Below are 13,131 nucleotides of genomic sequence, written 5' to 3'. Positions count from 1 at the left end.
GCTAGATGACTCATTTCATCTTTTTTACTCTGACATCTATACTGCCTGCGTGATCAATAGAATAGGGACTTTTGAGAGTTCCCAATCCCAGCTCTTTTTGATGTTTACTCCCCTTTATCAGTGGGCAAAACTGTAATCTGAGATTAAATATTGGCTGAATAGATGCATTTATTTTACAAAGCTTGCTAGTGGTAGAGAAAATAAACATGCTATTACTGACAAAATATTTAAGATCAAAAATATTTGTTGATTTCCTCAACACAAGGACATAAAACAGACTCAAACATAGGCTAAACTATATATTAGGACCATGTTGGACTATATGTGGAGTCCAGAGATTTTTGATATAGGGAACAGTCTAAGCATAGGCTGAGTAAAGCCAAATAGTCTTCTGTCTTTTGAGCTGGGTGCTGAGGCTTTTTCAGATGTGATTTTGAAAGCAGAGCTTAGTTAGAGATAATGTATCTTGTTTACATCCACTTATGTTTCTACAGCAACATAATGCAAATAAAACAGTCTATCTAGGGATGCTCTAAATCTCTAGGGAATCTGGAAGATCCCAACAAACAAGACAACCTCAAAATTGTGAATTAAATAACTTAGGGTCCTATTTCTGTAGACTAATAATGTGTTCTTTGCATTAAAGGATACATGAGCCATAATAACATGGCTCATTGTACCTCTCTGCTGATATTCAGGCTGTGCATTCTCAAGTTGAAAGTGATGGGACAGGGGGACACCAGTTCTGCGTATAGTATCGTTGAGTCTGTTGGTTTCAATAAAACCTTGTGTGCATTAAGTGCTGAGGTTTGGAAAGAGGGCTATAACATGTCCTCTTATACCTTAATAATCCATAAAATGTACATTATCAGGTATATACAATATCATATATTTTATTGCTGCACTGCTTTTGTTTACAGTTTAGTGTATACAGTACATTTTGCAGAAGAACTGGGCCATTAATGGGTAGAATGAATATATTTTAACCTTGTCATATAGGCAAAGCTGCCTATAGGAAATAAATCATCTTAACTAATTAACTAACACAGTTTAGTTTTTATAAATAAAATTATTAAAATTTATTACATTTAATAAAAATATTAAACAGATAAGGAAAAATAGAAAATGCTATGGAAATAGGAAAATGTTCACCGCAAAATTGGCAATCTCTTGAGCTGTGTTCTGAACTGTTCTGTGATTTGCTTCATTCATATATAAAAACCGAATTAGAATGTATGGAATGATTGTTGATTAGTCTTTGGGTATATACTATACTGCTTCTCTTACTGCTTAAGCTAAACCACAGTAACATCATGATCTGAGGTTCAGGGATGTTAGCATTAGTCCAGTGCCATAGACAGTTTATGCCTTTTTAATCCTGGAGTGCTAGGACACCTAGACTTCTTGATTGTCCTATCCCAGGCTACTGATGAACCTAATTGAGTTTCCGAGAAAACCTGGAGTTATTCCTCAAGCTCTACTTCATGGTTAGCCAAGGCCTTAATCACAGCTTGGAATGAGCATATTCCAATAATTCTGCCTCTATGAACTTTGCAATCATGTATCCTGCAAAGTATCCTGGTCTATATAGGAGTTCTGTGAGATGAACAGACCTAAGAGACACGAGAGAAAGATGAAAGGTGAGGCCAACCAGATATAGGTAAGAGCCTTCATTAGGACTTAACATGTGACAAAAAAGCAGCAAAATGAGTTAATAACAGAATTGGAAGGGACCTTGGTTCTAGTCCAATCCCCTGCTCAGGCAGGAAACCTTATATCATTTCAGACAAGTGGTTGTTCAATCTCTTCTTAAAAACCTCCAGTGGTGGAATACCCACAACTTCCATAGGCATCACTGTTTCATTGTTCTCACTGTTAGGAAATTTCTCCTTAGTTCTAGGTTGTTTCTCTTCTTGATTAGTTTCTATCCATTGTTTCTTGTCCTGCCTTCAGGTGCTTTGGAAAATAGTTTGATCCCCTCCTTCTTTGTGGCAGCCCCTCAAATATTGGAACACTGCTATTACATCACCCGTAGTCTTTCTTTTCACTAGACTAGAGTAAGTTCACTCTGCTGCTCTTATTGTATCTGCAGATAGCTAGCCAGTGGACCCTGTTTTGGGTTACCAGGTCACTCTTGCATAAGGAGGGGCAGAGAGAGCCCTTGCAGAGTTGCTGTGAAGTCTATTCGAGCAGAGTTGGACTCCAGCTGTGCAGATCCTATGGAACTGACTGAGGCACATACTAGTTTGGTTATCTGGGAAGAGTTTAAGCAATGTTATCTCATTGCTCTGGACTTAAGAAAATATTTCAACCCCTTTTGCCTAGGTCATTGTTTCTTAAAGTATGGTGTGAGGACCCTTAGGTCTCTGAAAAACTCTTATCAGCCAGATTTTGAAGATACTTGTAAAAATACAAAACAGTGTAACTCTTCTCATTATTTTTTATTCATTAAAATGTTTTTCATAAATATTTTATTTATGTTAATATCCAATGGGTTTAATTTTATTATTTTACAATAAAATATTCCTTGAATAGATGAATTTTAATTTTTAATGCAGTAAATATCATTAAATATAACCCATACAAACAAAAGCTCCTTCTTACATTATAAAAATGGGAAGAGATTCTGAGAATATAAAGTTTAAGAAACATTGGCCTGAAGTAATGAATCCTGCATACAGGTAGTCCTCAAAGTGTGACCCTAATGGACCATATGTCAAAACTGTCATAAAATGAATTGGGTTCATTTGTGTGACATTTTTTTACTATGCTTGTTAAGCAAATCAACCAGGTCATTAAGTGAACGAAGATCAGGCTTGCTGTTTGCTTCTTTATTAAATGACCTTGTTAAGTAAAGCAAGAGCTTGAGATTTGAAGGGCTCTCCTGCCTGTTGCCCTCCCATCAGCTGTTCTACAAGCAATCTATAGCAGTACGTACTAACTCTCAAACCAAAAGCAGAGTACTGTAGAGCAATAAAGAACTTCACAATATCTTTGCTTTCTGTAGATGTTGTCTAGTATTTGTGCAGCAATCTCAAACATGTGCAAACAAACACAATACAGTATAATGCAAAGGAACTTTACAGTACTAAATTTGCTTTCAGTAGGGGCTGGCTAGTATTTCTGCAAGCAATTTCAAGATAAATACAAACAAGCACAGTACAGGTAGTCCTCGACTCATAGCCACAATTGAGCCCAACATTTCTGTTGTTAAGTAAGACATTTGTTAAATAAGTTTTGCCCCATTTTACGACCTTTCTTATCCCAGTTGTTAAGTGAATGACTGTAGTTAAATTAGTGGCATGGTTGTTAAATGAACGTGGCTTTCCCTTTGACTTTGCTTGTCAGAAGGTTGCAAAAGGTGATCACATGACCTTGAGACACAGCAATAGTCATAAATATGAACCAGTTGCCAAGCATCTGAATTTTGATCACATGACCATGTGGATGCTGCAACAGTCGTAAGTGTGAAAAACGGTCATAAGTGCCTTTTTTCAGTGCCATTGTAACTTTGAACGGTCACTAAATGAACTGTTGTAGATCAAGGACTACCTGTAATGAAAAATACTTTTATCTTTATAAAGTACTTAGAAACAAGCACAGTACTTTAATGAAAAAAATATTTTAAAGTACATACAAAGGCAAGTACACTACTCCAGTCCTCAAGGCAACAGCAATGAAAGAAGCAACAAGAGATTTACTCCTCTTGTCCTCCATTTGGCAGCAGTGAGGGAGGGAAAAAAAAGTACACTGGCTGCAAAGTCCCTGGATTTTGATTGGTCATATGACCAAATGAAAAAAACTGCATGACCATATGGGCCTCAGAAGTTGCCTGTTCTAACTCCAAGCAGTTTCTGGGTCCCAAAGGGAGGTCACAAAACTAAAAATGGCTGCCATTTTAGAGGGATCAAATCCAGGTCATATGACTGCAGAGGCTTCTTATTGGTCACAATTTCTGGAGAGCTGTTATGTTTTTTATTTTAGATGGTGTAATTATCTTCCAGACAGAGTTAGTGCACTATTTGAATTTCATTCTAGACTTGTGGCTCTTGCTGAAGGAGAAATGCCTTTGAACAAATTCATCTTTTGTGCCAATTGCATCATTCTTGGAGGCACCCATTCTTGGAGGAACCCATTTACTCATGCCCTGATAACTTCCTGATTAATTTATTTATTTATTTATTTTATTTTATTTTATTATTTTATTTTATTTTATTTTTTTATTTTATTTTATTTTATTTTATTTTATTTTATTTTATTTTATTATTTTATTTTATTTTATTTTATTTTATTTTATTTTATTTTATTTTATTTTATTTTATTTTATTTTATTTTATTTTATTATTTTATTTTATTTTATTTTATTTTATTTTATTTTATTATTTTATTTTATTTTATTTTATTTTATTTTATTTTATTGAATTTGTATACCGCCCTACTCCCGAAGGACTCAGGGCGGTGAACAGCCATAGAATAAAACATATAGATACAAAATTTAAAATAACTAAAACGAATTAAATAATTTGGGTGAACCAATTTAAAACCCCAATAATTTAAAACCAAATTTAAAATTTCCATTTAAAAAGGGGAAAGACTTAGGTCAGGCCAGCTTGATGAAATAGGAAAGTCTTGAGCGCGTGACAGAAGGTACGCAGATCCGGGATCCTCCGTATCTCCGGGGGGAGCTCGTTCCAGATAGTAGATGCCCCCACAGAGAAGGCTCTCCCCCTGGGGGCCGCCAGTCGACATTGTTTGGCCGACGGCACCCGGAGGAGCCTCTCTCTATGGGAGCGTACTGGTTTATTGCAGAATGCTCTTCATGGGACTGCCTTTGAAGATCATTAAAAATTATAAGTGGTCCAGAATGCAGCAGCACAGGCAATTCTAGGGATCCTGCTGCTATTGCAAGAGCTGGTGACTGTCAGTTTATTTTTATGTGCAATTCAACTTGCTAGTTATTTCTTTTAAAAACATGAATGTCACAGGACCAAGCTGTTTGCAGAACTGGTATATCTGCCCATTCCCACCAAGTTAGATAAAGTGGACATGCTCCAGTTCCTTGCCTTAAATGTTGTCATCTGATTCGGTATTATGGTTAGATACACAGTCAGCCAGACGTTTAGATTAGATTTGGCATTTTTGTTCACCTATCAAGTCCTTCCAAAAGACCTGGGATAGGCAAATGCTATTTAATAATAAAGGTACAGTTTATACGCTGTTCCATGTAAAGCTGTTCCTTTTCCAGTTGATTAATGGTGATACATTTCATTTGGGCTTTCTTATAGTTTGGTCTCTTTGGTATTTAATAAGCCTTCATGGTGTTTTAGTTTCAGTGCATCTTCTTCAGTGTCCTTCAGATATTCTTCCAATGCTATTTTTTCTTCTTCAGCTCCCTAAAGTGCTTGCAACATTCCACTGCCTTTGAATGCTCCTTGGTATTATTTTTTTTTTAATTGAAAAAGTTTTTCAAATACAAATTTTTTCCCCCTTTCCCCCCCCCCCCCCCGCTCCCTAACCCCCCTCCCCTCCCCCCATGGCTTCTACAAGATGAAATCCAAATTAATATCACAATATATAATACTTTACCACCCTTTTACACCACCTTGGTATTATTGTTGTTATTTATTATTATTATTCCTCTATCTCAAATATTTTAATCTCTGTTCAATTTGCTTCATGTATCTATGCACGTGTCAATACACATTCACGGACTAAGTAATAGCACAATGGAGATTGCATTGTTTTAAGGAATTAGTTTCACACTGAAACTATTATAAGAGCTGCGGTGGCGGAGTGGTTAGAGTGCAGTACTGCAGGGTACTTATGCTGATCACCGGCTGCCAGCAGTTTGGCAGATCGAATCTCATCAGGCTTAAGGTTGATTCAGCCTTCCATCCTTCCGAGATGGGTAAAATGAGGACCCAGATTGTTGGCGGCAATATTTTCTATGTCAGTTTTGCTGTGAATTAAACAAGGTTGTTGTATATAAGATGGATATCCATATAAGTATTATTAAAAAGTAAAATTGTGGAATCTGACCTTTTGAGGAATATTGATTATGGGATGGGAATGAGGAATAACTTGGATACGAGCAGGGGTGAAAAGCTACTGGCTCGGGCCGGTTTGCCCGATTTGGTAGTAAAAAATGCTACTGCTTCCCCAAATCGGTAGTAAAAAAACATGTTTAAAAAAAAAAAGTTCCGACGATCAACTGAGCAATGCACTATGTCAGAACTTTTTTTTTTTTTTTAACTTTTTAACATTTTTTTACTACCGGTTCTTTGGAACAGGCAGTTAAAAATGCTTTAAAAAGTTTATATAAAAAAAAAAAGTCCTAATCGTCTGATTTTTTTTTTTTTTTTTTTTTTTTTTTACTTTTTAGGCATTTTTTTACTACCGGTTCAGGCGATTAGGTAGTAAAAAAGTGCTTTTAAAAAGTTTTTTTTAAAAAAAGAGGCTCCGACGATCACAGCTGTGCTGCGCGATCGTCGGAACCGGGTTTTTTTACTTTTTTAAAGCATTTTTTACTGCCGATTCGCCCAAGCCGGTAGTAGAAAATGCTTTTAAAAAGTTTTTTAAAAGGTTCCCATGTGCGCCACAGCTGATCACACACACCTCCAGCGCTGTTGTTCTGTCCCCGTCTCACATACACACACCAGCAGTCGACCAAGAGTTAAAATAAACCAGCAGACAAGAATTTCCTTTGATAACAGAATTGGCAGCAAGCCAGTGGCTGCTTGCCAAAAGTTTTTACTTACAAAGGGAGGTTTTTCTCCTCCATCCGAAACATCAAAGTAAGTCCACAAAAGCCAAAGAATAGTCAAGTCCAGTCCAAAAATCTATCCAAGCAGAGCATATAACAAAGTTCCAGAAATGCAGAATGACTTGCTAGCTTTCAGTTTTGTTCGTCACAAGGCTTGACTGGCCACCACACCCCCTTTTATCCCCTGTGGGGTGTGGTCCAGTGACTCAGCTTAATCTCTGGCACTCCTCTTCCTCTGCTGCGCGCGCTTATCTCTGCAACGCTGTCGGGGGTCCAGCCAAGACTCATCTCCATCGCTGTCCAACTGCGGCTGCTCCGAAATGCCTGTCCCCTGGCCTATCTCTTGGCCTTCGGAGGACACCTGAGGAGGCATTGCCAGAGAGGGTTCTGGAGAGGGAGGCCTTGCCAACTCCTCTCCTTCACTTTCGGAGTCTTCTCCCTTTGATAAGACAGGCTCGGAGGTCGGAGTTACAACAGCTGTTCGACTTACCTTCCCAAGCCTCCCTTTGGCACGCACTGCACGTGCGCGCGCACAGCTCACGTTTGGTGTGCACTGTGGATGTGAGGGTGATCTGGCTGCGACATCTGTCACCCCATTGATCGCCAGGGTTGATTCGGCTGATCTGGCTGGCTAGGCGGGTGTCCCCTCACCGCTCCATGTGCGTCCCTCCCGAAGCTGCGCACTCGGTGGAAGAGGATGACCATCCCAGATGGAAGGAGTGTACCGATCTTCGGTCAAGGGTATACGATAGCTGCGCTCCTCTGCTAGAACTTCCAAACAAGCTCAAGGTGTGCACTGAATGCGCGCTAACATTTGGCGTATAACGCGCATGCACGGCCAGCAAACCGGTAGTAAACCGGTTCAGGTTTCACCACTGGATACAAGTAGTCCTCAACTCACGACCACAATTGAGTCCAAAATTTCTGTTGCTAAACAAGGCAGTTGTTAAGTGAGTTTGCCCCATTTTACATCCTTTTTGCCACAGTTGTTAAGAGAATCACTGCAGTTGTTAAGTGAATCATGCTGTCATTAAGCAAATCTGGCTACCCTCATTGACTGTGCTTCTTGGAAGTTGGCTGGGAAGGTGAGAAATGATCGTCAAATGACTCTGGGACAGTGCAACTGTCATAAATATATCCAGTTGCCAAGTGCCTGAATGTTGATTACATGGCCATGGGATGCTACAACAGTTTTAAGTGTGAAAACTGGTCATAAGTCATTTTTTTCAGTGCCATTGTAACTTCAAATAGTCACTAAACAAATGATTATTTGTTAAGGACTACCTGTACTATAAGATTGGAATTACCCTGAATATTAAAGACCGGAATAAAAGTTACATAATTTTTTATATAACTGGAGGTTTTTAGTAATCAAGAACTGATACAATATGTTTGACCTATATTTCATAATATTTTACAAGAAAATACTTATTTTAATGCTTAATTTGATAAATTGTAGTTAAATGAATATATACTATATTTAATTGATTTATATACATTTAGCTTATTAATTTTAAGGAGTTTTCTGTTCAAATGTTTATTTTATTTTGTGTTTTGATACTGCAACTGCATAAATATCCGGTAATTTATTTGACATTAATTATTTTATTTGTTTTCTATATTGTTTTATCTGTGTCTATTTTAAAACAAATACTGTAATTAAAATGTGTATAGCTTATTTTGGGAACTACCTGGCTGCTAGATTCTTCCCTATGGTTCATCCTGTTCTTATGTTTTTCAATTGCTTCTACAGCGTGGTGCTATGAGACGACGCTATGAGGATGATGGCATCTCAGATGATGAAATTGAAGGCAAGCGAACATTTGACCTTGAAGAAAAACTTTCTACCAACAAATATAATGCCAACTTTGTAGTGTTCATGGAAGGCAAAGGTGAGTGTCCTTTCTACCATGCTGACTTTCCAAGGTGAGGATACATATGAGCATTTCACCTAACTGCTGTGACAAAGCAATTTTGGTTATTATTCTCTCTGATGCTATTGGGCTCAATAAATGTTAAAATTCTAAAAAAAATTCAGCCCCTTTCTTAGAAACTTAATTGGTGTTTCTTATAATACTAGAGCATTTGAAAATTAAAATTATAGCAAAAATGATACAAAATCACAAATAAATGAAAAAAACACAGTTTTTCATCTATAAGAGTATATATATTTTTGGTAGTTTAGAATTTCCTAAATAAATATAAAGTACTGACATAACATAATGGGATAGGCAATCTTTAATAAAACGCTATCTTCCTTCTCCCCGTACTAGTTTATGATTCTGCTATGTAAGCTGTATTCAAAATATTATACATAAACTTTTAGCGTAATGTCAGAAAAGCAAGAATAATTTATCATACAGGAGCATGTAGTTCCTCCTTTCCTCATCGCAGCATTGGGATGGAAGATAAAATCCTGCACTTTGCTTTTTTTAGTCCTTTTGAGGGACTAGTTGTCTTGTGTGCTCTTGCTTCCAGTCCCATTGATTAAACAAACCATGTAGGAGGAACCCAAAGGCAGACCTTCTTTGTTACTACATTTTCTCTTTGGAATATTATCTTCCAGGGATTTATAGGGCCACCATCTTACCCACCTTCAACCATTCTTTAAAAATTTGGCTTTTTTCCCAAACCTTGAGTTAGGATAGGGACCACTTTAAGCTGAAGGAGTATGCGGGAGGATGATTCTATTCTTTCAGAGAGTTGTTGTTTTATATATAGTTGTAGTTTTATATAATGTTGTTGTTCTAATTTGGTAAAGCCTCCCAGAATAATTTCAGAGTTGGATGGCCTGAAAATATAATGTTGTTGGGTTTCCATCCTCGCCATACATTCTGTTTTTGCTGTGGCAATATGAAATTTATCATACTAAAATTCTGGCTGCCACTCACAGCATTCACCCTGAATGATGGTGAGGCATATGCATCTTCAATACATAGTAAATAGGATGGGTTGTAACCTTTGCGTTATAGGTTTCTGTGTTAGATACTCTTAACTTGACATTAGGTGCATGTATAAATGCTTTAGCATGTGTAGAAAACATCTAAGGCTATATAGAATTCTTTATAGAATAGAATTCTTTATTGGCCAAGTGTGATTGGACACACAAGGAATTTGTCTTGGTGCATATGCTCTCAGTGTACATAAAAAGACAAGATACATTCATCAAGAATCATAAGATACAACACTTAATGATAGTCATAGGGTACAAATAAGCAATCAGGAAACAAAATCAATATAAATCGTAAGGATACCAGCAACAAGGTTACAGTCATAAGTGGGAGGAGATGGGTGATAGGAACGATGAAAAGATTAATAGTAGTGCAGATTTAGTAAATAGTTTGACAGTGTTGAGGAATTATTTGTTTAGCAGAGTGATGGCATTCGGGAAAAACTGTTCTTGTGTCTAGTTGTTCTGGTGTGGAGTGCTCTATAGCGTTGTTTTGTGGGTAAGAGTTGAAATAGTTTATGTCCAGGATGCGAGGGGTCTGTAAATATTTTCACAGCCCTCTTTTTGACTCGTGCAGTATACAGGTCCTCAATGGAAAGCAGGTTGATAGTAATTGTTTTTTCTGCAGTTCTCATTATCCTCTGAAGTCTGTGTCTGTCTTGTTGGGTTGCAGAACTGAACCAGAACTGAACAAGAGGTGCAGATGACAGACTCAATAATTCCTCTGTAGAATTGTATCAGCAGCTCCTTGGGCAGTTTGAGCTTCCTTAGTTGGCGCAGAAAGCTGACTATATAATGCAGAGGACAGATTGTCACAGAATTTCAGAATTTTTGCACAACAATGTTGATATATAACCCCTGCAAATACAGAGATCAAACTAAATGAATAAATTTTGACTTTGGTATATTCTGAAAAAAGTAAGTTCCTTTCAATATATGTGTGCACCATTTCTATATAGATTGCAAGTAGTTTTGAAATCTCCTTTAATTAATCTATTAAATTAGAATGTAATAAGGAGAAATTAGTACTTTCTTAGTATATACTGTATCCATCATTGAAATTGGGAAATTTATGCTGACAAACTTCACATGTCAAGTTGTACTAATTTCTTTGGGCAACATCAATCTATGATGGATCTAATAATGTCACTTTTTCAGAGGCTAAAGCTGGATGGTAATATGTTTATAAACTAGCCAATAAACGCTGACCTTTGAAAAAGGCTATCAAGAGATGATCCTTGGCTTTTGGTATGCTGGACTATGATGTTTAATTATGCTTTGCAATGGTAGCACAGTGGTTAGAATACAGTATTGCAGGCTAACTCTGCCCATAACCAGGAGTTTGATCTTGACTGGCTCAAGGTTGACTTAGGCTTCCATCCTTCCAAGGTCGGTAAAACAAGGACCCAAATAGTTGGGTGCAATATGCTGACTCTGTAAACCACTCAAGAGTGCTGTAAAGCACTATGGGGCACTATTTTGTATTCCTTTTGTTAGGTTCTGTTGAATTTTATGCACTGCCCAGAGTAATGTTGGATAACTTGAGCAGCCATATAAATGGTATAAATAAGTAAATAATGTGTCACTTACTGACAAATGAGGCAGTTATATTAGTGCTCCAGACAACTGATTGAAAGTTAACTGATTGTGGAACTCTTTGCAAAGTCCAGATTTTGACAGCCATATAGTATTTACGGTAGTAATTGTTAAACTCCCTGACTGATTCTTCCTTGGCCCCCTACTTGTGCCTTATTTGACAATTTTAGTGTTTTTGTTGTTGTTCTATTTATTTTGTAAGGCTTTGCATGCCTTGAAAATTATTCAAAAGCACAGGAATCCGAAAAAGAACTGCTTTAATAGATAGCCAAGAGGTACAATGCATGCATGAATTCCAAAGCACTTCTGAATAATTCTTGAAGTATGCATAGCCCTGGTATTTTTAGCTTACGTGTAACAGTTTATTTTTTTAAACAATTGTGGTATAGATATCAGAAGAATATATTGTAAAGAGCTTCCTAACAAGGCAGTGGTGGTGTAACCCCCTTATGGTGATGCATTTTATGATCAGTATTCAAACATTCCTGTTCGCTTCATCTGTGCAAGCATGGCATAAGTAACTACAGCAGCCTTTCCAATAGAAGAAATAGTTTCTTCTAGTATTTAGTACTCCTGGGGCAAAAATTATTAGGACATAATTAATTAAGTAGAGGAGATTGGAATACTAATGGTATTTCGTTTTATTGTTTGAATCTCCTATTTATCCATTCATTCATCCATTCAATTTCTATAGCCACCCATCAAAGTCAATGATTCTTGGTGGCTTACAATTCAAAAAGTACTAAAAACATACAGATTAATTATACACAGGAACAAGATATTTGGCAGTTAACAATACAGCCAGGAAACAGGGCCCTTAACCCATTCAGTACTCCAAGCATGGTAACATAAGTTTTTAGGGCCTTAGGAAAGCCTAGTAGGGTTGGAGTCATTCAACCCTCCAAAGGGAGGATGTTCCATAGAACAGGGGCCCTGTGGAAAAATCCCTGCTACTTGGGCACTCTTTGACTAATGGGATCTGCAAGTCCATTCTGCTAAATTAGTTGAACGAGTAGAGACTCTTGAAAAGAGGAGATCTCTTCAGTACGCCAATTTCAAGTCATCTAGTTCTTTAAAGATAATGAGCAGCACCTTGAATTGCACCCGGAAACACACTGGGCAACCAATCCACAGAAGTGGTACCTTGTATGTGGCACATTTACCACGCACACATGGCGTATTCTGCACTAGTTGAAGTTTTTGAATGGTCTTCAGAGCAGCCCCATGTAGAGCATGTTACAGTAGTCTATCCTAGAGGTTATAAGGGGGTGAGTTACTGTGCACAGGTCCTCTTGGTCCAAGTATGGACACAATTGGCACATTGAAGATATGCAAAGGCCCTCCTAGCCACATCTGCCACCTGCTCTTTGAGCAGGAGCCATAAGTCCAGACCATATAGTAGTTTAAAGTTCTATTTGAAAACTGTAACGAACAGTTCATTTTTATTATTATGTTTGAATAATTTTTCCTTCTGTTGTAATAAAAGTTATAATTTTGACAGAAATTTAGGTCTCACGAGCTTTTGGGACTTTTACATAGCTCTGGTGCCCCAGGTTTTATATATATATATATATATATCTCTGTTATAGTGGATAACGTGGTTAAGAATTTTCATAAGTCTCTTTGTCCAGCTCAATTATTCACTTAAAAATATTTATATCCTACCTATTTTTTCAAAACAGTTCTGGATAGCACACAGCAGATATGTTTAATAAATAAGCCAGTTCTTCATTAGTATATTATCAGTAAAGTTATATTTCATTATCTGTGCCAATAACATTTTTTTCCAATAGGGAAGTAATTAAGTAGGAAAAATCATTTT

General features: G+C 37.1%; 1 protein-coding gene across 2 annotated transcripts in view; it reads left to right on the top strand.

Annotated features, from left to right (window-relative positions):
• Positions 1-13,131, top strand: part of KDM2A (lysine demethylase 2A) — a 67,541-nt gene that overhangs the window by 15,939 nt on the left and 38,471 nt on the right. For both annotated transcript variants that reach the window (XM_070957264.1, XM_070957271.1), the window contains exon 4: positions 8,517-8,655. In XM_070957264.1, coding sequence (XP_070813365.1) covers positions 8,517-8,655 — 139 coding nt within the window. The remainder of the gene's footprint in view (positions 1-8,516; positions 8,656-13,131) is intronic.

The sequence above is a fragment of the Pituophis catenifer genome, unplaced genomic scaffold (assembly GCF_029215685.1).
Source record: "Pituophis catenifer annectens isolate HBS135680 unplaced genomic scaffold, rPitCat1.0.hap2 SCAF_1, whole genome shotgun sequence".
NCBI classification, from domain to species: Eukaryota; Metazoa; Chordata; class Lepidosauria; order Squamata; family Colubridae; genus Pituophis; species Pituophis catenifer.
This window is presented reverse-complemented; position numbering and strand designations above follow the sequence as displayed.